Source organism: Ranitomeya variabilis, chromosome 2, assembly GCF_051348905.1.
Source record: "Ranitomeya variabilis isolate aRanVar5 chromosome 2, aRanVar5.hap1, whole genome shotgun sequence".
Taxonomy (NCBI): domain Eukaryota; kingdom Metazoa; phylum Chordata; class Amphibia; order Anura; family Dendrobatidae; genus Ranitomeya; species Ranitomeya variabilis.
This window is the reverse complement of record NC_135233.1, coordinates 428,360,860-428,384,919: the sequence shown is the minus strand read 5'-3', so window position 1 is coordinate 428,384,919 and position 24,060 is coordinate 428,360,860. Positions and strand designations below refer to the sequence as shown.

Here is a 24,060-nt window from a genome sequence, read left to right as displayed (position 1 = left end):
TCAGTAGCGCTGAAAATGAAATTATACAAGGCGGCAATTTTCTGTTCACATGGTTATTATGCCCGTTTTATATCATTGCTTTTGTGCAGGATGAATAAAAGGACTAATGGTCATGAACTTGGCATTGGTGTGTGCATATCGGCGCTAAATGGGCGCACAGAGACCTTATGGGTCCACTCAATCCATATACAGTAGGTCCACTTATCCTATATGGGTTCACTGAGCCACTATGGGTCTACTGTGGTCCTATAGGTCCACTGAGCCCCTACAGATCCACTGAGCCCCTACATATCCTCTCAGCCCATATGGGTCCACTGAGCCTCTATGGGTCCACTGACCCCCTATGGGTCCACTCAGCCAAATATAGTTTCACTTATTCTGTATGGGTTCATTGAGCCCCTATGTGTCCACTGAGCCCCTACAGGTCCACTGAGACCATACAGGTCCTCTGAGCCCCTACAGGTCCACTGAGCTCCTATGGGTTGAATCAGCCCCTACAGGTACACTGAGCCCCAACAGGTCCACTCTGCTCATTTGGGTCCACTGAGCCTTTATGGGTCCAGTGAGCCCCTACAGGTCTACTCAGCCCCTATGGATCCACTTATTCTCTATGGGTTCACTAAGCTCCTATGGGTCCACTGAGCTTCTATAGGTCAACTGAGCCCTTATGTGTCCACTGAGCCAATGTAGATCCACATTGCCCTTACAAGTCCACTGAGCCCCTATGGGTCCACTGAGCCTGTGTAGGTCCACATCCTCTACGGGTTCACTGAGCACCTAAGGTTCCACTGAAACCTTGCGTGTCCACTGAATCCACTGAGCTTGTATATGTCTACTGAGCCCTTATTGGGTCTACTGAACTCGTATAGGTTAAAAAGGTTAAAAATTGGAACCTAAGGTTCCACTGAAACCTTGCGTGTCCACTGAATCCACTGAGCTTGTATATGTCTACTGAGCCCTTATTGGGTTTACTGAACTCGTATAGGTCTACTGAGTTCCTATGGGCACACTGAGTCCCTACACTGAGCCTCTTGAGATTCACTGATCACTTATGGATCCATTGAGCCCCTGTGGGTCCACTGAGCCATATACAGGTCCACTGATCTCGTATAGGTTTACTGAGCCACCTTGCTCTGCAGGAGGCCGACTTAATTTCTGCCTCCTTGGCCAAGACTGGTGTGACATGGCAATCTTTTGTTTTACTGCTGCTGCTATAGCAAAGGGGGGAGGCTCCTGCTGCAGCCAGTTGTTGTGAGGAGGAAGATGAAGGGGACAATGCCGATGATACTGTGAGTGGCTCAGAGAAGATTTATTTATATATTCTTCAGGTGTGAAATGAGACAAACAGAATGAAATAGAAGGAAAACATTAAAGGGAGGGAGAGGGGATATTTAATTAATTTTGATATAGGAAACCTCCATTTGGAGGAACAATTTACAACATCTCATAGTTAAATTCTTCCTGATTGGTTGAATTATCTTGTAGATATTGCGCTTTTATTATTTTGCACTGGTCTTAAATTACGACCTGTTTTGCTGATCTAAAAGATGAGCTGATGGTACACAGGAGGATCGATAATGAGATGGATTTACATCTGTGAGGCCTCGACGCGCGCCGGATGGGTATCCAGCGGAAGGTGCAAAAATACAAACTAAATCAAAAAGTTCTGTAAATATTAGCTTTTCATGGGCTGAAACTGTGAAAGAATGAACAATAAAGAGCAAACATGGCACATCAGAGGATCGTTGGGTTTTACGAGGATCACGGCCTACCTGGCAAACCTTTCCTAACCGCCAATCAAATGATCTTCCGTTTACTTGGCAGAAATTCAGGGGCCGTAAATCCTGGAGGAAGTGCAGTTATATCAGAGCTGAAATCTGCCGGGTATTACTGTACAGAGGGGACAGTGTCCAAAAAAAGAAAATAAACAACGAGGCTCGGAGCGTCCCTGTACGATCAGCCATTCATCAGTGCCCAAGGAGCCAAATGGTCCTGCAAGGTGCCGGCTACTATAATGGGGGCCTGACGGACCCCTAGTCACTATAAACAATGTGACACTGAGGTTTAGTCAAGGGGGTGCCAAGACTGCAGACCCCCCACCACCGGACCCTGAAGAGTCTGCTGTATATGAGGAGACAAGTTCTAAGAACGACAGAGGGGACCCGGTTATTTTTGCATTACAGGGGTCGTCCATCTTTGTAGTTGGGTGGAATTAAAGATTTCGCACCATTTGTTGTCTATAGCCACTGGATTACATTCTCTGTTGCCGGCAGCAGAATGAGTTAACTGAGAATCCATCATTGAGCTCGTTCAGACTGAATGACCAGTGAGTTTATAACTCTTTTATCTGTCCTTTTCTGAGCTCCTCTCAGCTGATTTATGGCCACAGACCACATCAAAGACAAAAAAACCTGTAAAAGCCAAACTGTGCAACATTTTGTAAAGAAACCCAAAACTAATGCATTTAAGTAAAATAAAAAATTGTCCCCAAAGGTGAACAACCCCTTTAAGGGCCATTCGGCCTCATGTTTCTTCTCTGCTCCTTTTGTACCTTTGTCTGCTCCTTTTAAAGAGGTTTCGGGAGGTTTCGCCTCAATCCGGGAACTGTTCTCAGACTCCAGGAGGATTCACCTTTTTCCAGGAGCCTTTTGGACAAGTATGAGACATGGACAGGTCATAAAATTTAGAAGACCAGTCCTCGGCACCCCAGTCGTTACCATGATCCAAAGGTGTAAACTGAGGTTTCTGGCCCCTGTACGGAATCCATAAACGTGCCCCCATCTTCCGTGTGCATTTCTAATACTGGTGCTTTTTGTGTGGTTGAGGGGTATTTGGCACCACTTGGGTCTGTCTGTGCCCCCTGCACCCCATGCAGCCTCTAGATCTCGGACTCTGTCCTCTCCACATTTTAGCAGCAAAACATCTGACTGGAACATTGTGATATTCCATTGTGCTTTAAAAAAAAAAAAAGAATGCACAACAATTGCTGTTCAAAAAAAACAGCGTGGGGTAAATATGATAATCACAATTTGCCAAAAGGCAACAAAATCCCAACTAAAGGTTAAAGTAAAACATAACTTTTAATTCTACTATTAAAGTATAACTCTAAAAATTGCTATGCTAATGTATGTAAACTGTTAGGATATTGAAGAAAAACTATCTCATCCTCTGGATTTATAATATCCTATCTATTAATTCATTTGATCCCTAAAGCATAGTGCGGCCGCTACCACTGCTCTTATTAGGTGATTGCATAAATTCCTCAAGCAAGCTTCTAAAATTAACTACTAGACCTCCCGGACATGTTTCGCCAGAGGACCTGGCTTCATCAGGGTTTATTCTAGCCTCAAACCCTGATGAAGCCAGGTCCTCTGGCGAAACAGAGGATGAGATAGTTTTTCTTCAATATCCTAACAGTTTACATCCATTAGCATAGCAATTTTTAGAGTTATTCTTTAATAGTAGAATTAAAAGTTATGTTTTACTTTAACCTTTAGTTGGGATTTAGTTGCCTTTTGACAAATTGTGATTATATTATTATAATTATATTATTTTTTTTTTTTTTTTAAATGGGCACATAGCGCAGGTTCCTCCGGAGCAGGAGTGACGCTGTGTAGCAGCTTCTCTTTTGGACCCCTGGGTGTTTAGACCCCCACCAGACCAGCAGAATGCAGATTGCTTTTTTTTGCACCAATATTACCAATGCCGCCATGGCACCTCCCGCGGTTCATCAGTACTGGCGATAGAGGCATAAAGAACCACAGGCAGTCCGTGTGCTGCAACCATATTGCAAGTGCAAAAAAGTGGCGAAAGGGAAAGTCCACATGGGACAGACATGAGGCATCTACAAAAAAGATCCGGAGAAAAATCTGCAGTGGAAATTGAGCGGTGCTTCAGATTTGATGTCTGCGGCTTCATTGTTTGTAATGTAAAGGGTGAGATCTTCCTAGGTTGCTGCAGATACGGAACACGTTGCGAACCCCATGGGGGACGTTTGCCTCCTGTTCCGCAGCCTCATAATAAGCCATGCCGATATTTATCGCTTGCACTTTTCGAAACAAACATCTCACAAAAGTATCACATTAAAAAGGACGAGTGTCGGCGAAATTATGCCGGAATCGCTTTCACTGGGAGCCAAAGATGAAAGAAAGGCGGAAATCCCCTATAAACATGTGGAGACGGAGAAGAAGCCAAGTCCTGCGGCCTCCGCCCCAGGCACCAATGAATAGCTTTTGTCATGTCGCTGCTACTGTGCTTTACATATTCTGGGAGAGATACAAAACAAACAGCACAACCTTCATATTTGAAAGGATCATTAACCAGCTCCTCCCCGCAGGTGTAGCAGAGCTGAATTTGTCGCTGCGCTGATTCACTTGCACAGTGAAAACATTTATTGAAACCTCGACTTATTAATACTGGTCGACGTTCATTTTTTTCTGACACAGAGCTCCAAATCCACTGCACAGGATTAAAGCTAATTGATCAAATTCTGTTTTCCACCACTAGGGGGAGCCATGAACTCACTGCTGAGCCCCTAGTGGTGGCTGCTGGTAGTTAAAAAGGTTCTGATCCTGTGTTCAGGAGCCCACCGCTTCCCTGCCTTCCAGCTGATTGCTAGTGGCGATGCACTCCTGATGATTGACAGTTCGGACCAGCGACACAATGCAAACAGAAAACATTGGAGGAGGGCAGAGGCACTGACGGAATCCAGCAATCCAGCCCGCTGTAGAGCAGCGCTTACAAGCTCTAGAACAAAGAGCAGTTCACAATAGAATTAAGGAGACTGTCCGCCTTTCAGGACAATTTTTATTTTTAATTGCATGTATATAGTGATAGAAATCATTTTTGTAATTAGGTTGCATTAAAAATTTTGCACCGTTTTACTTCTTCAGGCTCTTTGTTTTCCGGCATTTTCTACTTTGATGTGTTCTATGGGCGTAAATCAGCCGAGAGGAGCTCAGAAAAATACAGATAAAATTAGTACAAACTCCCGATAAATTCAAGCTCACTGATAGATTCCCAGTTAACTCACTCTGCAGCCAGCAATAGAAAGTGCAAAGTACAAGGCAAAAGGGGCAACATTAATGGAACCCGATTGCAAAAATTATTTTTAGTCCTAATTACACGCATTTAACTAAAACAATATGTCCTCAAAAGTGGACGACCCTTCCGCAGAGGATTTTTTCATTTGTGCCTTATTCTTTCTTTTTTTTTAATTTGCACCTTTTTTTTAAGTCTATTTTATATCTTCACCTATTACTTTTTTCATTGTAGGAAAAGTTTAAGGTTTCCAGATGTTCTCGACCAGTTCATCGATTAAAAAGTTGCCAAAAATATGATGCAAATGTTCTCCGGTCGCTCCCTGGAGCTAAGCTTTTTGCGCTAATTTTGAGAGCATTTGGAAACGGGCAGCTTTTTGTTGTAAAAGGGCGTAAAAAAAGGGTAAAAGACGAAAACAAAGAACATTTTTTGTTTATGCGCACAATTTGTGAACCGTGCACCATTTTGAAAAATTTGGCACAAAAAAGTCGATAACGCAGGACAAAAAACATGACTTAAAAGACCCCAAATGGTGGATTGGACCCTTGGTTTTCCAGATTTTGCGCCTGATGGCAGCAGTATATAGGGTTAATATAACGCCCCTTTAAGGCTACGTTGTAATCGCAGTGGAATCTGACGCGGATTTTTTTCTTATGACTTTCTGATGTAATTTAAACATCGCTCCGATTAGAACAAATGAAAATGTGGGGATTCCCAAAGTGTTGTTGGCGAGCGGGACGGAGAGGTGAGTCACCAGATATGGCGGCAACGGGCGTCGGGAGGATTCCGCACAAATATTTGGTTAGTTATAATAAAACCGAAGATTCCGAGCCGCTGTTATTAACTCGTTCATTGCCAGTTAAAATTGGGAAGAGCTAAAATAACGGAGAGCGGTCAAGTGTTCCACAAAGGGAGTTCGGAGCCTGCGGGATTATTGATTTCTGTGTTACCGGGAGAGGCGCTGGACTGGATTTGCACCAGTTGGGTTCAGTTTGAGCCGACCTCTGATCTACATTGACCTTTGCAGCAAATCCGCTCCGTCTCTATGTATCTGCCCGGGATGGATCCAGTGACAGCGACACGTCGTGTTCATTCCAGGGTTACGGTCATTAGTCGCGTCGGCCTCACGATGACACTTTATATCTTTATAATGGCGCTGCTTCTTTTCAGGAGGATCTGACTCTGCATTACTATCTATTTCCCATGACAGTTTATAGCCGGAGCTTCATTCTTAAAGGGAATCAGAAAATGACCAAATGTTTAAATCAGGTTTTTGTGTTAAATGTATTTTTTTAATTAAAATTTTTGTAATTCTCACACTGACCACTGGGGGCTCTCTTAGACTAGTCTAGACCTTTAATTTAAGGAAATTCACACGTACATTAGCCGCAATGAGAAGACACCGAGCTTATAATTTGTATTGAAGCATCTAATGAGAGTGTGCAACGGTTATTCTGTAGGAGGAGGTGAGCTGTGACATCATCTATTGTGAATGGTGGATCCAGTGTTATCTACTGTATATAGAGGTGTTATCAGTCATTGTACAGGATGAGGAGGTGAGCTGTGACATCATCTATTGTGAATGGTGGATCTTGTGTTATCTACTGTATATAGAGGTGTTATCAGTCATTGTACAGGAGGAGGAGGAGGTGAGCTGTGACATCATCTATTGTGAATGGTGGATCTTGTGTTATCTACTGTATATAGAGGTGTTATCAGTCATTGTACAGGAGGAGGAGGAGGTGAGCTGTGACATCATCTATTGTGAATGGTGGATCCTGTGTTATCTACTGTATATAGAGGTGTTATCAGTCATTGTACAGGAAGAGGAGGTGAGCTGTGACAGCACCTATTGTGAATGGTGGATCCTGTATTATCTACTGTATATAAAGGTGTTATCAGTCATTGTACAGGAGGGGGAGGTGAGCTATGACAGCACCTATTGTGAATGGTGGATCCGGTGTTATCAGCTGTATATAGAGGGGTTAACAGTCATTGTACAGGAGGAGGAGGTGAGTTGTGACATCACCTATTGTGAATGGTGGATCCTGTGTTATCTACTGTATATAAAGGTGTTATCAGTCATTGTACAAGAGGAGGAGGTGAGCTGTGACATCACCTATTGTGTATGGTGGATCCTGTGTTATCATCTGTATATAGAGGTGTTATCAGTCATTGTGCAGGAGGAGGAGGAGGAGGTGATCTGTGACATCATCTATTGTGAATGGTGGAGCCTGTGTTATCTACTGTATATAGAGGTGTTATCAGTCATTGTACAGGAGGAGGAGGAGGTGAGCTGTGACATAATCTATTGTGAATGGTGGATCCTGTGTTATCTACTGTATATAGAGGTGTTATCAGTCATTGTACAGGAGGAGGAGGAGGAGGTGAGCTGTGACATCATCTATTGCGAATGGTGGATCCTGTATTATCTACTGTATATAGAGGTGTTATCAGTCATTGTACAGGAGGAGGAGGTGAGCTGTGACAGCACCTATTGTGAATGGTGGATCCTGTATTATCTACTGTATATAAAGGTGTTATCAGTCATTGTACAGGAGGGGGAGGTGAGCTGTGACATCACCTATTGTGAATGGTGGATCCGGTGTTATCAGCTGTATATAGAGGGGTTAACAGTCATTGTACAGGAGGAGGAGGTGATCTGTGACATCACCTATTATGAATGGTGGATCCTGTGTTATCTACTGTATATATAGATGTGTTATCAGTCATTGTACAGGAGGAGGAGGTGATCTGTGACATCATCTATTGTGAATGGTGGAGCCTGTGTTATCTACTGTATATAGAGGTGTTATCAGTCATTTTACAGGAGGAGGAGGTGAGCTGTGACATCACCTATTATGAATGGTGGATCCTGTGTTATCTACTGTTTATAGAGGTGTTATCAGTCATTTTACAGACGGAGGGGGAGGTGAGCTGTGACATCTATTGTGAATTGTGGACCCTGTAATATCAGCTGTTTACATAGATATTACTTGGCATTGTAATCCTGCATCTGAAGATAATGAGCCTACTGAAAACTCTTTCTGGAAGGGCAGAAAGTATGAGTCTAAAAAAAGGCCTAGTGAACAGTGTGATATGAAAAAAAAAAGTTTAAATGTAAGTAATATGGAAAAAAATAGTAAAAACCACGTAACACACTTGTTTTAAACAATAGGTCATTTTCTGATGACACTTTCCCTTTAAGGAAGTTGTACAACATTAAACAAACATGGTTAGTTCCTATTACAAACAGTGCCACACTTGTCTACAGGTCATGTGAGGTATTGCAGCCCACTTTCATTTATTGGAGATAAGTGAATTGATTCCAGACAAATTAAATTTGCCTCAAATTTTCCCAAAAAATTCAGACTCACAAGAATTCACATCAGAAGAAAATGGCAAATGGTGGCCGGGAAAGAATTAAAAAAGTTTTACTCTCCTCGGCCCTCCTCGTATTTGTCCCGTCACTGCCGGTCCTCAGGATGTTTTATCTTCCTTTCAGATGGTCAAACATAGAAGACAGAAGAGCTAATCAAAGTACCGGTAGGGACAGGAAAGGTATGAGGAGGGCCGAGGAGAGAATCAGCAGCAGGGGCGCTGTATACAGAGCCTTCTCTGTGTATACAGTGTTACTATCCTGCCTTATCTAGAATTGTGATTACATCCCCTGCAAATCAATGATGAGACGACTCTGCTTATTCTGCCTTATCCTATACAGCAAAGCAAAGCCAATAAGTAAGCTGAGGAAAACAGGAGCCGTCAGTGTAATGTGCGTCCGCCATCGGGCAGAGTGCAAACTGGAATAATCAATACAGTAATCACATAAAAAACAACCAATTTTAACAGGGTTACAACAAACACCGGGTGTAAATAATACGTCAATTTCTGACCATACTTCCTTTTTCTTAACCATTTGCGAGGGTTACGTCCATGTTAGTCTTTCCTTGGTCTATGCGGGAATCTTTTAGCAAGTTTATAGTCTATGTAAGTGCTCAGACACGACCATAATATGAACCTGGACAGGAGAATCAGGACAAGCAAGAACACCAGGATCCCTGACTCCATTATTAAATACGGCACAAAGAAATATTAACGCACAACTTGTGTTCAGTGAGTCTCTGTCCTCCCAAGAGAAGCTAATTAGTGCCGGGACCAGTTCTCACTTTTTGGGTCGTCTGTTCCTCCGTCCGCCGACACTGGCTCCGATGAGGGTTTTGTTCCTCCAGGCGCCGCTCCACAATTGTTGGAATTGTTCTCCTCAAGGACGTCGCTAATTCATGAAGGCTCTAGAAAAAGATCAGATGTAGAATGTTGACATCAGTGGTCGGTCGTGGAAGCTGAAGCTCTTGGTCCCCAATATAAAACCTGTACCAGGGGCCACGAACTCAGGAGGAGGGCGAGGATCGCCATGGTAGACCGCTTCTTCTAAATGTGGAGATTTCATTCTCCAGATCGGTGAGAGATTGGCCATCCAACTGGTGAGAAGGTGCCACATTGGAGGACGTCTGGGAAGAAGAGCGCCACACCAGGGACAGAGAGAGGTGAGCGAATCGATTCCAGGCAGATTGAATTTGCTTCGAATTTTGCAAAAAATTCCGATTAATCAGAATCCTAATTTTGTGCGAATCGCTTCACCTAACCGTTCGTCAGTCCTCTTCACAACTGTCCTGACATTGGCGGCATATGGAAAGTTCCAGACATCTACCGCATTATATGGCTGCCAAAGAGGAGCCCGTAAGAGGGGACGCGGGTTGACTGGCTGGTTGACTCCTGGTGTGAATCGACCCGTGTAATCCTTCCAGTAGGGAACCACTCGGCCATTAAGGGCCCCAGTATCGTACATATGGGGGCACTCCACCACCCAACCCAACCCTGACATGGCAATGATGTTATTTAGCATTTATAGGAGCGTTTATGGCAGTAGAGTCGGCGCAGATCTGTGATGTACTCATGTCTCGGTAGATGGACACTGTGGTCAAATATCTGGACACCCTCCTTCTCTTCTCTACCACCAAGCTGTTAAATATAAGGAATCATAGTGACTTACATGGTGGACGCTCGTCCGAACTGACTGCCTTCTCCTTGATAATAGCTGAATGTCACGATCACACGCGCGACGCGTTCCTCCACTCAATGCCAACTCCCATGGTGCACTGGAAAATGATTAGGGCACGGAGCCTTAAAGAGCCAACACGTGTGTGATATCACCTGCCACCTTGAGATGTTCTCCACACTTCAAGGTGAGAACATTTGGTAACACCAAGACTTCGGAGACATTTACAACCAACGTTGTAGAGTACGTGACTGCAAATGTTTCATGGCAGGTTTATGTTTGCTGTTTCGTTTTACGTTTTTGTTGCCTTTCTGAGCACTAATTTAATTTTTTTAGCTGGACATGCCATTTAGTCACCTGAGGACACTGTTGAGGAGCATGTCCAAGCAATGCCCAAGGGCTTGGCCAAATTGAAACCTTAGATCTCGAGATATCAGTGCTGGTCCCAGGCCCTGAGAGTGATATTCCAAGCATGGTCTTCACATTGTTGGACCATGACCAGTGCTGTGTATGTTGTAGGGAGCTGCCTGCTCCTTTAGATAGTCTATGCCTCATCTGTACCAGAGAAGGGGCCTCCTTAGCTTTAGAGATGAGCCTGTCAGCCAGCCTCCTTTACTCTCTTCTGTGCCAAGACCATTGTGAACTAGAAGGGACCAGGGACCCCAAAGTTACCATAAGTCTTATTTGTGTCCTGCAAACTGGACCCCAAAAGTGGCGAGATTTAGCAAAACTATGTCTAAGAAGTACCATTTTGGGGGCAATTACAGTTTGTCCTAGAGCCAATGCTTAAATGCCCAGTATGGGGCACTCTCCCATCTATGGGAAGGTTGGCGCTCGTATCTCGGGGCAGCTTCCTTAGTCCAGCTTTATCTTTTCACACTTTAATATAATAAAACAACAAGGTAAAGAAGGACACATCTGGATTACGACTGTGTGCGTAAGTCTTATATCCAACAGCTTGGGCATGTGGTTGTGCTTTTTCCATCAAAGAGCGAAAACGTGCAGAGTGGTACACAAGAAGATGCATAAGGAGGCAGTCCATCCTCTCCCAGGGGAGTAGGGCCCCAATAAACCTTTCTATATTATTCATGAAGAAAAGGCCAAGGGGAAGCGTCCACTCCCTGATGCTGAGGGAAAGTTCATCTTGCTCTCAGGTTCCTCCTGGGATGTCACCTCCGTGTCGGCTGAGGGCCACAGTCTATTTCTGCTCATCTAACTATTCATGATCTTCATCTTAACTCTTAAGGATGTTGTTTCTCGTGGAGAGAAGAAAAATTAAAACTTACAAGACAATTAATATTCCCAGGAAAAAGCCACCCAAGATAATTCTGCAGACATAAGAAAATTGTCCCTCGAATGACGGCTACAAGTATCTATCCTGTAAGTCAAGGTCAGACTCACTAAAGAGCTTTGAGCCGAGAGGCATGTTTCTTTCTTCTGGGGGAGAGCTGATTTGCAAACACCCTGCAACTGGCTTGTAAAATGTGCCGATCGCCTCCCATCAGTCACCTGCAATGTCGAGTGCTCAATGACAGCTCCAAATTTTCATCTTGTGTCAGACTGGAGTGATGGTGTTATCCGAGCACTGCATTCGCTCTCTTCATCAACCATTCTTGTCCGTTCTTCTGCATGTTGGGTGACATCACCCTGTCAGGTGGCAGGACACCACATGAGTATTCAGGTAGTTTGTGTGCCACCACTACTTAGTGCTGGAATTCATCTGCTACACTGCTACATAGACTCAACTGCTGCAAATCTAGCACATCATTGTTCCAGCTCTGGTACATCGATCAATACCTTTCCATCTCTGTTACATCTGTTATTGGTGTTCCAGCTTTGCTTCCATTAATTATTGCTGTCTGCTCTCCTATCTCTGCTACATCAGTCATTGCTGTTCCAGCTCTGCTACACCAGTCATTGCTGTTCCAGCTCTGCTATATCAGTCATTGCTGTTCCAGATCTGCTACACCAATTCGGTGTCTTCTCTATAGCTTGTATCTTCTTCAACAGCACTTCACCATGACTCAGTCGTCCTTCTGTTCATATTCCACCAGCTTTGCTAGATTAGTGAATAATGTTCCAGCTCTGCTCCATTAATTATTGCTGTCTGCTCTCCTATCATCCTACATCAGTCATTGCTGTTCCAGCTCTGCTACATCAGTCATTGCTGTTACAGCTCTGCTGCACCAGTTATTGCTGTTACAGCTCTGCTACACCAATTCGGTGTCTCCTCTACAGCCTGTAACTTCTTCAACAGCACTTCACCATGACTCAGTCGTTCTTCTGTCTATTTGCTTAAAATCTGCTCATCCAGACCAGGGGCTTTGAGAATCCAAACACTGGCACCAAGTTTACTGTCTGGTTGTGCTCACCAAAACATTTACCTGAAGTGCCCCATCAACTATATAAATTGCAAAAGAGGTATAAACTTTTTGATAACAGGTGAATGTTGTTCTAAGATCCAAAATGTGACCAATGAAGGGTGCGTCCTACGTAACCCAACTCCTAGAGGGTCTAATAAAAAGGTCTCAATCTCTAATTTCTCATCATGTCCCAAGAGCTACAATGTTTCCAATTCCTTCTTTCCCCCTTCTCTACCACCAGCTCCCACAAGTGTCTATGTTTCAGCCCCTCTGCTGTACATCACTGCTCCTTTCTTGAACTTGCCTGCCCGCATCCTCCACGAAATGTTTGTTACTTTGTATCTGAAAGCCTCTCGTGGGAGGAGAAAAAAAAGCCAAGAATCACTTTCGGCATGAAAATACAGGGCTCTATTGGATTGTTATATTTAACAACTGTTCTCTCATTGTCACCATTGCATTTGTATTAAAATAATCAAATCAGGTTTATCCGGGATGTTAAAGGAGCCTATGCGGGGGACCCCATGCGTGACATAATTTTTAACGTTCACAGTTGCTTTTTAAGCCATTAGTCCTGCTATTCTTGTAGACTCAGTGTGCCCCAACACACAGGCCTTGTAAAGTTTTACTGCCAGTGAATAGACTGGAATCCTGGCGTCATTAGGGATGAGAAATGAGGAATACATGGCTGTTCAGGGGGAATTTCACAGACGATTGATCACAGGCTGCTCCAGTGGCTTCTAACACCAGCTGCAAGGCTCGTGCGGGCCCAGAGAAACAAAGGCACAAAGCTCGCAGCTAAGAAAATGTTGACAGCTTGTTGGTTGTGGCAGAAACTAACTGTGCGGAGTCTTGGCACAAAAGGGAGATCTGAGACCGCGAGCAGCTTGCGGAGGGGCATTATGAAGTGTGGAATAGGAAAAAAAAAGCTTTGTGGTTCCGCCGAAAAAGATCACTTTAAGAAAGTTTCACAAAAAGTTGACTCCGAAGGCAAAATGTTTAATATCTGTTTCTTGGAAAGCTGCGTTACGTGTCGTCAGATAGGATGAGCTTTTCTAGAGTAGAGATTTTAGGACTCAACCGAAGGAAATGTAGCGTTATATGGCGGGCGGTAAAATAAATGGCAGCCCACCAGAAAAAGAACCCCCGGTATTTAGCTTATTTCCAAAGGGTATTAATCCGCACTGCCCTTCTTTTATGTATTCTGAACGGTGATGGCTCTTACCTGTGAAAACACAGAAGATTGGGCATGTTGCGATCCAACATGCCCAATCAGTATCTTCCACCATATCTGTCGACAGGGCAGTGCGTGATGTCCTCCATAAACAGGAACTGATCAGCCACATGTATTCTGCTTTATGATGGCTGAAATCTATAGATATTACAGTGCAGCCCCTCCATCCGGAGACCAAGGATTGGCAGGGGAGCTGCATACAGTGTCTTATCTGTGGGTATAGTGTTCAGTGTTACTATACTGTGTCATCTAGGCCTCCAGCCGAACAATGCAGCTGTCGTTAAATCCTTACACCCACTGATTGACATGAGGTGACTCTGCTGATCCTGCCCTATTATGTACTGCAAAGCTGAAAATAGAAAATGTCAGCCTAGAGTGAATGCCAGACAGCAGGATGCATTGGGTTTTGGTAGGTTTATGAGAATTAAAAATAAATAACTTTCTCCACCCCCCCCCCACCCCCCGTTAGGATGATTGAGAAAGATTATTGATTACATGTTTTCTGATTTATGATAAATAATGATGAAGATGATGACATTAATGACAGATAGGCCAGATGATGATCATTAATCATGATGTTGATGGTAATGATTGATGATGATGATGATGACAGTGGTGATTCATGATGGTGCTTCTGTTAATAACAATGATCATAATGATGGTTAATGATTGATTATGATGATGAGGAGGAGGAAAGTCTCACTTGATGATAATGTAAGATCATGCTGACAATGTGATCACTGGTGCTGGTGGTAATCAAGGTCATGATTGATGATGATGATTAAGTTGATGACACAGATGAGTGATGGTGCTCATGAGGCTAATTAGGAGGATAATTAATGACGAAGTTAATGACAATGATGGCAATAATTGATGAGGATGATGATAATGACTGATGATTTGGTGATTGATGGCGCAATGGATGATAACGATGAATATTATAATGATTGATGATGACATGGATGATCCATGGAGCTGTTAAAAATAATCAAGATGATGATTAATGATAATGATAGTCATTGATGATGATAATTATTGTGATTGGCATTAATGGCATTACTGATCGTAAATAATGATTTGATGATGATGAAAATGATAATAACGCTTCTCGACACGCTGAACCTCAGCCTGTGTTTCCTGCAGCCACTCTGTCACCAGGATTGACGGTGATGTTTGGTAATGCACCTCGTCACTGAAGGATCGCCGCAGCACTTATTATCTGTGATAACGATCCTGATATTAATAGGATCAGAACTAATTATCAATGACGGACACGTGGCTGACATCTGTGCCCGGTGTCGCCCCGATCCTATATCACTCTCATTTCCACAAGTCGCCCCGTGCCCAGCGCGGCACACACAACGAGGGGTCCGGCCATCCCAGAGAGCTCGCTAGTTACACACTGGAATGGCACAAGTCCCGGTAAACAAAGTGCCCGTCACTGCTCACATCGCGCTTGGCACAGACATGGCGCTGCCCCTCACCTCCCTGATACTTGGCATGGGCATCAAAGCCAACAGTAAAATGCCGGGTGGCAAGCTACAAGTGCAGAGCCATCTATCAGTCAGGGCCCGAACAACTCTGCGTCCTGGAATGCATACTGGACCCAGTGGGAGCGGCCCGTTCTCCGCTGCACATTTGTATCTTTTTCTCTTCTTTTGTATTATTATTATTATTATTATTATTAATAATATTATTTATTATTATAGCGCCATTTATTCCATGGCGCTTTACATGTGAGGAGGAGTATACATAATAAAAACAGGTACAATATTCTTGAACAATACAAGTCACAACTGGTACAGGAGGAGAGAGGACCCTGCCCGCGAAGGTTCACAATCTACAAGGGATGGGTGAGGATACAGTAGGCGAGGATAGAGCTGGTCATGCAGCGGTTTGGTCGATCGGTGATTACTGCAGGTTGTAGGCTTGTCGGAAGAGGTGGGTCTTCAGGTTCTTTTTGAAGGTTTCCATGGTAGGCGAGAATCTGATGTGTTGGGGTAGAGGGTTCCAGAGTAGGGGTGATGTGCGAGAGAAATCTTGTATACGATTGTGGGAAGAGGAGATAAGAGGGGAGTAGAGAAGGAGATCTTGTGAGGATCAGAGGTTGCGTGTAGGTAAGTACCGGGAGACGAGGTCACAGATGTATGGAGGAGACAGGTTGTGGATGGCTTTGTATGTCATGGTTAGGCTTTTGTACTGGAGTCTCTGAGTAATGGGGAGCCAGTGAAGGGATTGACAGAGGGGAGAGGCCGGGGAATAGCAGGGGAACAGGTGGAATAGCCGGGCAGCTGAGTTTAGAATAGATTGGTGTAACAACTCTGCTGGCATCACGGCATGGCCTCACATCTCTCACACTATCTTACCCACTGCTCCAGGCCATGATGTGGTTTCTGTTTTATGCTGGCTCCATGTTCTGTGTCTCTGCTCTCTGCATGCTTCATGGCTTTGTGTATAGGGGGGCGGCTCCTGAACTCTCTGGTTCTTATAGCAATGGCTTCCTTCACTGCTGTGTCTTTCCTTGTGTTCTCAGTCTGCTTATGCTCTGAACTCTTGCAGCTCTGTCTGCTCTGTACCTTTGTGGCTTTTACCTCTGATCCGCACTCCTGCGGTTCTACTCCGTTCATCTCTGCTCCACTCCCGTTGCTGTAAGAATCTCTTTCTGCAGCTCCTCTCTGCATTCCTTGCGGTTCTGCTCCGTTCATCTCTGCTCCGCACCCGTTGCTGTAAGAATTTCTTTCTGCAGCTCCTCTCCGCATTCCTTGCGGTTCTGCTCCGTTCATCTCTGCTCCGCTCCCGTTGCTGTAAGAATCTTTCTGCAGCTCTTCTCCGCATTCCTTGCGGTTCTGCTCCGTTCATCTCTGCTCCGCTCCCGTTGCTGTAAGAATCTCTTGCTGCAGCTCTTCTTCACATTCCTTGTGGTTCTGCTCTGCTTTTATTGCCGCGCTATCTCTTGCTGCTCTACCGCCCCTATCCGCAGCCTTGCGGTTCTCTTCCAGTGTGAACAGGCCCCAACCTGTTTCTCCATACTACATATCCGTTCCTGCACCTCCAGTGTGAACAGGTCCCTACCTGTTCCTTCATACACCACATCAACATGTCCTGTGTTCTCTGCCGTGCCTTCCTATCCAGTGTTCCTGCCAGTCCTGTGTTTCCTGCCGTCCCTGCCAGTCCTGTGTTTCCTGCCGTCCCTGCCAGTCCTGTGTTTCCTGCCATCCCTGCCAGTCCTGTGTTTCCTGCCGTCCCTGCCAGTCCTGTGTTTCCTGCCGTCCCTGCCAGTCCTGTGTTTCCTGCCGTCCCTGCCAGTCCTGTGTTTCCTGCCGTCCCTGCCAGTCCTGTGTTTCCTGCCGTCCCTGCCAGTCCTGTGTTTCCTGCCGTCCCTGCCAGTCCTGTGTTTCCTGCCGTCCCTGCCAGTCCTGTGTTTCCTGCCGTCCCTGCCAGTCCTGTGTTTCCTGCCGTCCCTGCCAGTCCTGTGTTTCCTGCCGTCCCTGCCAGTCCTGTGTTTCCTGCCGTCCCTGCCAGTCCTGTGTTTCCTGCCGTCCCTGCCAGTCCTGTGTTTCCTGCCGTCCCTGCCAGTCCTGTGTTTCCTGCCGTCCCTGCCAGTCCTGTCACAGCCATGCCAGCCTACTCGTCTGAGTTTCAGCCGTGCTCTTCTGCCAGTCCTGCCTGATGCCCGCACCAATCCTGGTATTCCTGTCTCCCAAGTGGGATCAGCAGCCACAGCCAGACACCACCCTGGAGTAGCACCTGGCAGCTGCCTGCTGCACAAGCCTGACCTCACCATCAGAGGCTCCAGTGAAAACCCAGGCAGCTGTCATAGTCACGCCCCTTCCAGGGTAGTCTGGTTTGTGGCACAGTGGGGCCACAAACCCCCCGAGCTCACGCCTACCAGTCAGGGCGTGAGCGTGACAATTGGAGGGATGTGAGAGTGTTAGAGGGGAGGCCACAGAGCAGGAGGTTACAGTAGTCGAGGCAGGAGAGGATGAGGGCATGGGCAAGGGTTTTTGCAGATTCTTGGTTTAGGAATGTACGGATCCGTGAAATATTTTTGAGTTGAAGGCGGCAGGAAGTGGAAAGGGCTTGGATATGCGATTTGAAGGAGAGATCAGTGTCAAGGATTACCCCGAGACAGCGAGCTTGTGGGACTGGGGAGAGTGGGCAGCCGTTTACTGTAATGGATAGGTTCGTTGGGGGGGTCGCGTGAGATGGGGGAAAGACACTGAATTCTGTTTTGTCCATGTTAAGTTTTAGAAATCTAGCGGAGAAGAAGGATGAAATAGCGGATAGACATTGAGGGATTCTGGTTAGTAGGGAGGTGATATCTGGTCCAGAGATGTAGATCTGTGTGTCATCAGCATAGAGATGATACTGAAAGCCGTGAGATTCTATGAGCTGTCCCAGGTCAAAAGTGTAGATGGAGAAGAGCAGGGGCCCTAGAAATGAACCTTGCGGGACTCCGACAGATAGGGGGCGAGGTGAAGAGGTGGTGTGTGAGTGGGAGACGCTGAATGTCCGGTCTGTTAGGTATGATGAGATCCAGGATAGGGCCAAGTCTGTGATGCCAAGGGATGAGAGGGTCTGCAGTAATAGGGAATGGTCCACTGTGTCAAAGGCAGCCGACAGGTCCAGGAGGAGGAGGACAGAGTAGTGTCGCTTGCTCTTGGCGGTTAATAGGTCATTGGTGACCTTAGTTAGGGCACTTTCAGTGGAGTGCTGTGACCGGAAGCCTGATTGTAAGCGGTCGAAAAGGGAGCAGGAAGATAGATGGGAGGACAGTTCAAGATGGATGTGTTGTTCCAGTAGTTTTGAAGCATAGAGCAGAAGTGATATAGGGTGATAGCTAGATACAGAGGATGGGTCAAGAGAGGGCTTTTTGAGGATAGGTGTGCTTGAGGCATGTTTAAAGTTTGAGGGGAAAACACCAGTTGTTAGTGATAGGTTAGAGATGGGTTAGGGTTGGGATGAAGACTGTGGCGAGGTTTGGGATGAAGTGGGAAGGGATCGGGTCAAGTGCACAGGTGGTGAGATGTGATCTTGAGAGTAGAGTGGAGAGTCGATCTTCTGTAATGGTGGAGAAGTTGGTTTTGGAGGTGGAGGGCTGGGTAGTTGGGAGGAAGGGCTCTGGGGGTTGTCGACTAAAACTGTCTCTGATGTTCTCAATCTTCTGCTTGAAAAATGAGGCAAAGTCTTCAGCTGAGATGAGTGGGGAGGGAGGAGGTGCTGGGGGACGGAGGAGAGAGTTGAAGGTGTTGAATAACTGTTTAGGGTTGTGAGACAGGGAGGATATGAGAGATGAGAAGTAGGTTTGTTTTGCTGTGGCGAGTGTGGACTTAAAAGTAGTGAGGGATTGTTTGAATGCGATGAAGTGCTCGTCGGAGTGGGGTCTTTTCCATCTCCGCTCAGCAACCCTGGAAGCTCGCCTCAGTTCTTTGGTCAGGCTGGTGTGCCAGGGCTGTCTGTTGATTTTGCGAGCTTTGGTATGTATCAGTTTCTCTCCAGTATTTTCTTGATCACATAAAAATACACAGATATATATATATATATATATATATATATATATATATATATATATATATATATATATAACCACTGTTTTGTGTATGCAGCTCCCATGCAAATGTATGTCCTGTGTCCAACCTGTGTCCTGTTTCTGTTTTCCCTTACATCTGTCTGCTGTACTGGGGTCCAGCAAGAGATCATGTAATATTAAAGGGATCCTGTCCCGTCATATGTGTCGTACAGTGGGTTACTGAGCGGCAGGAGCCCAGTGGATTGAAAGGAAAATACTTTTTACGATTTGCAATATATTGATTTGAATATCTTCTCATTCCGTGATTAGGAGTCCAGTGGGCGGTCCTACTCAATGGTTGAAAAGAGCAAACTGTCAATCAGTGATTAGGAGTCCAGTGGGCGGTCCTACCAATGATTGACAACTTTCAACAGGAGCAAACTGTCAACCAGTGATTAGGAGTCCAGTGGGAGGTCCTTATCCTTACTATCCCTCGCTGGAGAAACAGCTGTCAACCAATAATTAGGACCGCCCACTGGACTCTTAAAGAGCAGAGGTTCAAATCAATATATATAATTGAAGTTATACTGAACCTTTTCGCACAGATCTATACTTCGCCTCCTCCACCTCTCCTGGTCTAGAACATGGTGCCAGCAGATAGGACGCCATGGCAGGATCCCTTTAACTTAATTTAAAGGGGTACAGGAGAGAACTCATAGCTTTTCTTATGAAATGCTCCTACAATGCAGCGCGGCGGTCAGATGACTGCTGTGACCTCTGTTACTTACATCATTTGGTTCTGGAGGAGGGGGAACCCGGTGAGAAACTGCACCCCCCAGACCTATGTGCCTGCGCCCAGGGATGAGGCGCCCCCTAGTGGTTGTTTAAAACTTTTAATAAATTAATTTTAATAGTGTGAGGTGGTAAAATGTAATGTGCAGCAGGGGCAGAGGTAACAGAAGAAGCGGCTGCAGACAATCCTCTGCCTTTAATGGGATTGTTACCCGTTTGTATATTATATTATGTAATAACATAGGTGCTGACTTCGAGGACCAGCGCCACCCCTGTCCACAGGTTGTGAGTGGTATTACAGCTCAGCCCCTCTCACTTCAATGACATTACAGTACTAGAAAAGACATTACAGTACTAGAAAAAAACAATAGACAAGAGTGGCAGCCGGTGTGATACTCCAGAGCAGCGCTCACAGTTCTGCTCGTCATTGTTTTTAAAAATCAACTGGTTTGTTGAAAAATACAACAATAAAACGAGTCACAGGTGAGTAATGGAATGTAAAGAATCCTCAACATTCATGTTTACTGTCAGGAAAAAGGCAACGCATTAAAGTGAGAGCCTCAAGACAATAAATTAAAGGGAACCTGTCAGCAGGATTGTGCTCAGTGACTACAGACAGTGTCAGGTCGGGGCTGATATACTGATTACAATGATATAAAATAGGAGCCGGTCAGTGAGGGATCAGTCACCTGTCAGCAGGCTGCATTATGAATACCTAATCAGCGCACCACATGAAGACCCCCACAGGACCACCCCGAAGCACGGGCGTATAATTAACTCAAGACTGAAAATAAAGATTACACAAGAACCACAAGACAGATTTCATCAGCAGGTATCAGTGTAATCAGTATAAGTGTGCCGACCTGACACTGTCTGTAGTCACTGTGCACAATCCTGCTGACGAGAAGTGTGGAGAAACTTCAGCTGTGTAATCAATAAAATAGTGAGTGCAGCTCTGGAGTATAATACAGGATGTATCTCAGGATCAGTAATGTAATGTATGTACACAGTGACTGCACCAGCAGAATAGTGAGTGAAGCTCTGGAATATAATACAGGAGGTAACTCAGGATCAGTAATGTAATGTATGTACACAGTGACTGCACCAGCAGAATAGTGAGTGCAGCTCTGGACTATAATACAGGAGGTAACTCAGGATCAGTAATGTAATGCATGTACACAGTGACTGCACCAGCAGAATAGTGAGTGCAGCTCTGGGGGATAATAAGGGATGTATCTCAGGATCAGTAATGTAAGGTATGTACACAGTGACTGCACCAGCAGAATAGTGAGTGCAGCTCTGGGGTATAATGCAGGATGTAACTCAGGATCAGTAATGTAATGCATGTACACAGTGACTGCACCAGCAGAATAGTGAGTGCAGCTCTGGGGTATAATACAGGATGTCATACAGGATCAGTAATGTAATGTGTGTACACGGTGACTGCACCAGCAGAATAGTGAGTGCAGCTCTGGAGTATAATACAGGATGTAACTCAGGATCAGTAATGTAATGTATGTACACAGTGACTGTACCAGCAGAATACTGAGTGCAGCTCTGGAGTATAATAAAGGATGTATCTCAGGATCAGTAATGTAATGTATGAACACAGTGACTGCACCAGCAGAATAGTGAGTGCAGCTCTGGGGTATAATGCAGGATGTAACTCAGGATCAGTAATGTAATGCATGTACACAGTGACTGCACCAGCAGAATAGTGAGTGCAGCTCTGGAGTATAATGCAGGATGTAACTCAGGATCAGTAATGTAATGTTTGTACACAGTGACAGCACCAGCAGAATAGTGAGTGCAGCTCTGGGGTATAATACAGGATGTCATACAGGATCAGTAATGTAATGTGTGTACACGGTGACTGCACCAGCAGAATAGTGAGTGCAGCTCTGGGGTATAATACAGGATGTAACTCAGGATCAGTAATGTAACGTATGTACACACTAACTGCACCAGCAGAATAGTGAGTGCAGCTCTGGAGTATAATACAGGATGTAACTCAGTATCAGTAATGTACTATATGTACACAGTGACTGCACCAGCAGAATAGTGAGTGAAGCTCTGGGGTATAATACAGGATGTAACTCAGGATCAGTAATGTAATGTATGCACACAGTGACTGCACAAGCAGAATAGTGAGTGCAGCTCTGGGGTATAATACAGGATGTAACTCCGGATCAGTAATGTAATATATGTACTCAGTGACTGCACTAGCAGAATAGTGAGTGCAGCTCTGGAGTATAATACAGGATGTAACTCAGGATCCGTAATGTAATGTATGTACACAGTGACTATACCAGCAGAATAGTGAGTGCAGCTCTGGAGTATAATACAGGATGTAACTCAGGATCAGTAATATAACTTTTTATAATAATTAGATGTTATGGGTTGAAGATGATGTCTGTATTTCTGTGACTCTGCTCTTTAAGCTTTAAACTTAATGATGATGCTCCACAACCAATGACATTTTTACCTATTGGGTGGTGATGACATTTCTCATCCTTTGGCAAAATCTGCAAATTCTGCCACTGAGTGAATAGAATAAAACATTGGTTCAAGGTGGAAAAAATGAGCACTGCTTTGAGAAAACTGTGCGCTTCCCCTTTAATATTTAATAGGGCAGCTGTGATGTCACTTTAGACAATATCTGGCATTTGCAGAGGATTAACCTTTTCCTGCCGGTCTCCCCCAGACTCCCCGATCCACCAGGCTCAGGGTGCAGCACCGGGTGACACCTTCAGGTCCTATAGGGCAGCGGTTTCCTTAGGTGATAACATCGAGAGGAGGAACCTGGTAGGAGTGAAGACTTTCCTTCTCCTCCAGTGGCATACCTAGAAATGCTGCCACCGGAGACATCAATGTGAATGCATTTTTTGGCAGAGGGCAAAGATATTGTCTCAGCGCTGTGGGAAAATGTTTAGTGCTCAAATGTCCTTAACATGAGAATTACAAAGAGATATTACAGGTCAAGGAGGAAAAGCTTCCCGGTGGAGTCAAGAGTTCCTCCGCCGGACCTTAGAAATATTGTTTTCCAGGGTGCCCGGACGCGCGGCCCTATATGTGCCGCCATATAGTGCCCGTATCACACAGCTGACAAATATCACTGCCCAATGTCCTCAAAGAATCAAACTGTTTTTTCATTTTGGTCACAAAGAGCAGGATCTGGCCTTAAAAGCTGGAAGTGCCCCGATCTACTAGGTCAATAACCTTCCCTTCTATACTTCTATAAACACGACATATGTCCCCGTATGATTGCAGAGATTGTACAATCAGAAAGACACTTCCATTAGTTGTAAATCTTTATATCTCCAGAGCTGCACTCACTATTCTGCTGGTGCAGTCACTGTGTACATACATTACATTACTGATCCTGAGCTACATCCTGTATTATACTCCAGAGCTGCACTCACTATTCTGCTGGTGCAGTCACTGTGTACACACATTACATTACTGATCCCGTATGACATCCTGTATTATACCCCAGAGCTGCACTCACTATTCTGCTTGTGCAGTCACTGTTTACATACATTACTGATCCTGAGTTACATCCTGTATTATACCCCAGAGCTGCACTCACTATTCTGCTGGTGCAGTCACTGTGTACATACATTACATTACTGATCCTGAGTTACATCCTGTATTATACCCCAGAGCTGCACTCACTATTCTGCTGGTGCAGTCACTGTGTACATGCATTACATTACTGATCCTGAGTTACATCCTGCATTATACCCCAGAGCTGCACTCACTATTCTGCTGGTGCAGTCACTGTGTACATACATAACATTACTGATCCTGAGATACATCCTATATTATACTCAAGAGCTGCTCTCACTATTCTGCTGATGCAGTCACTGTGCATGCAGCGCCCCAGGGTCCTGGTCGTTGCAGTAATGTAATTCTTCCACCAGGGGGAGTGATATTACGTCTGAAGGCAATAAAGGAGATCTCTTTACCAGGTATCACAAACCACACAACACACTTCACACTCCAGGCCGCCAGGGCGAGCCATGCTCCTATCTATTAGGGCACTCCTCACAATTAGGTAAAACTGGTA

At 45.0% G+C, this 24,060-nt stretch overlaps 1 protein-coding gene across 1 annotated transcript; it reads right to left on the bottom strand.

The window, feature by feature from the left end:
• Positions 1-8,976: 8,976 nt before the first annotated feature.
• Positions 8,977-9,254, bottom strand: SMIM38 (small integral membrane protein 38). The gene has a single exon (XM_077292601.1). It carries the CDS (start codon positions 9,106-9,108, stop codon positions 8,977-8,979), a length of 132 nt encoding a protein of 43 aa, XP_077148716.1. The 5' UTR covers positions 9,109-9,254.
• Between the last annotated feature and the right edge of the window lie 14,806 nt (positions 9,255-24,060).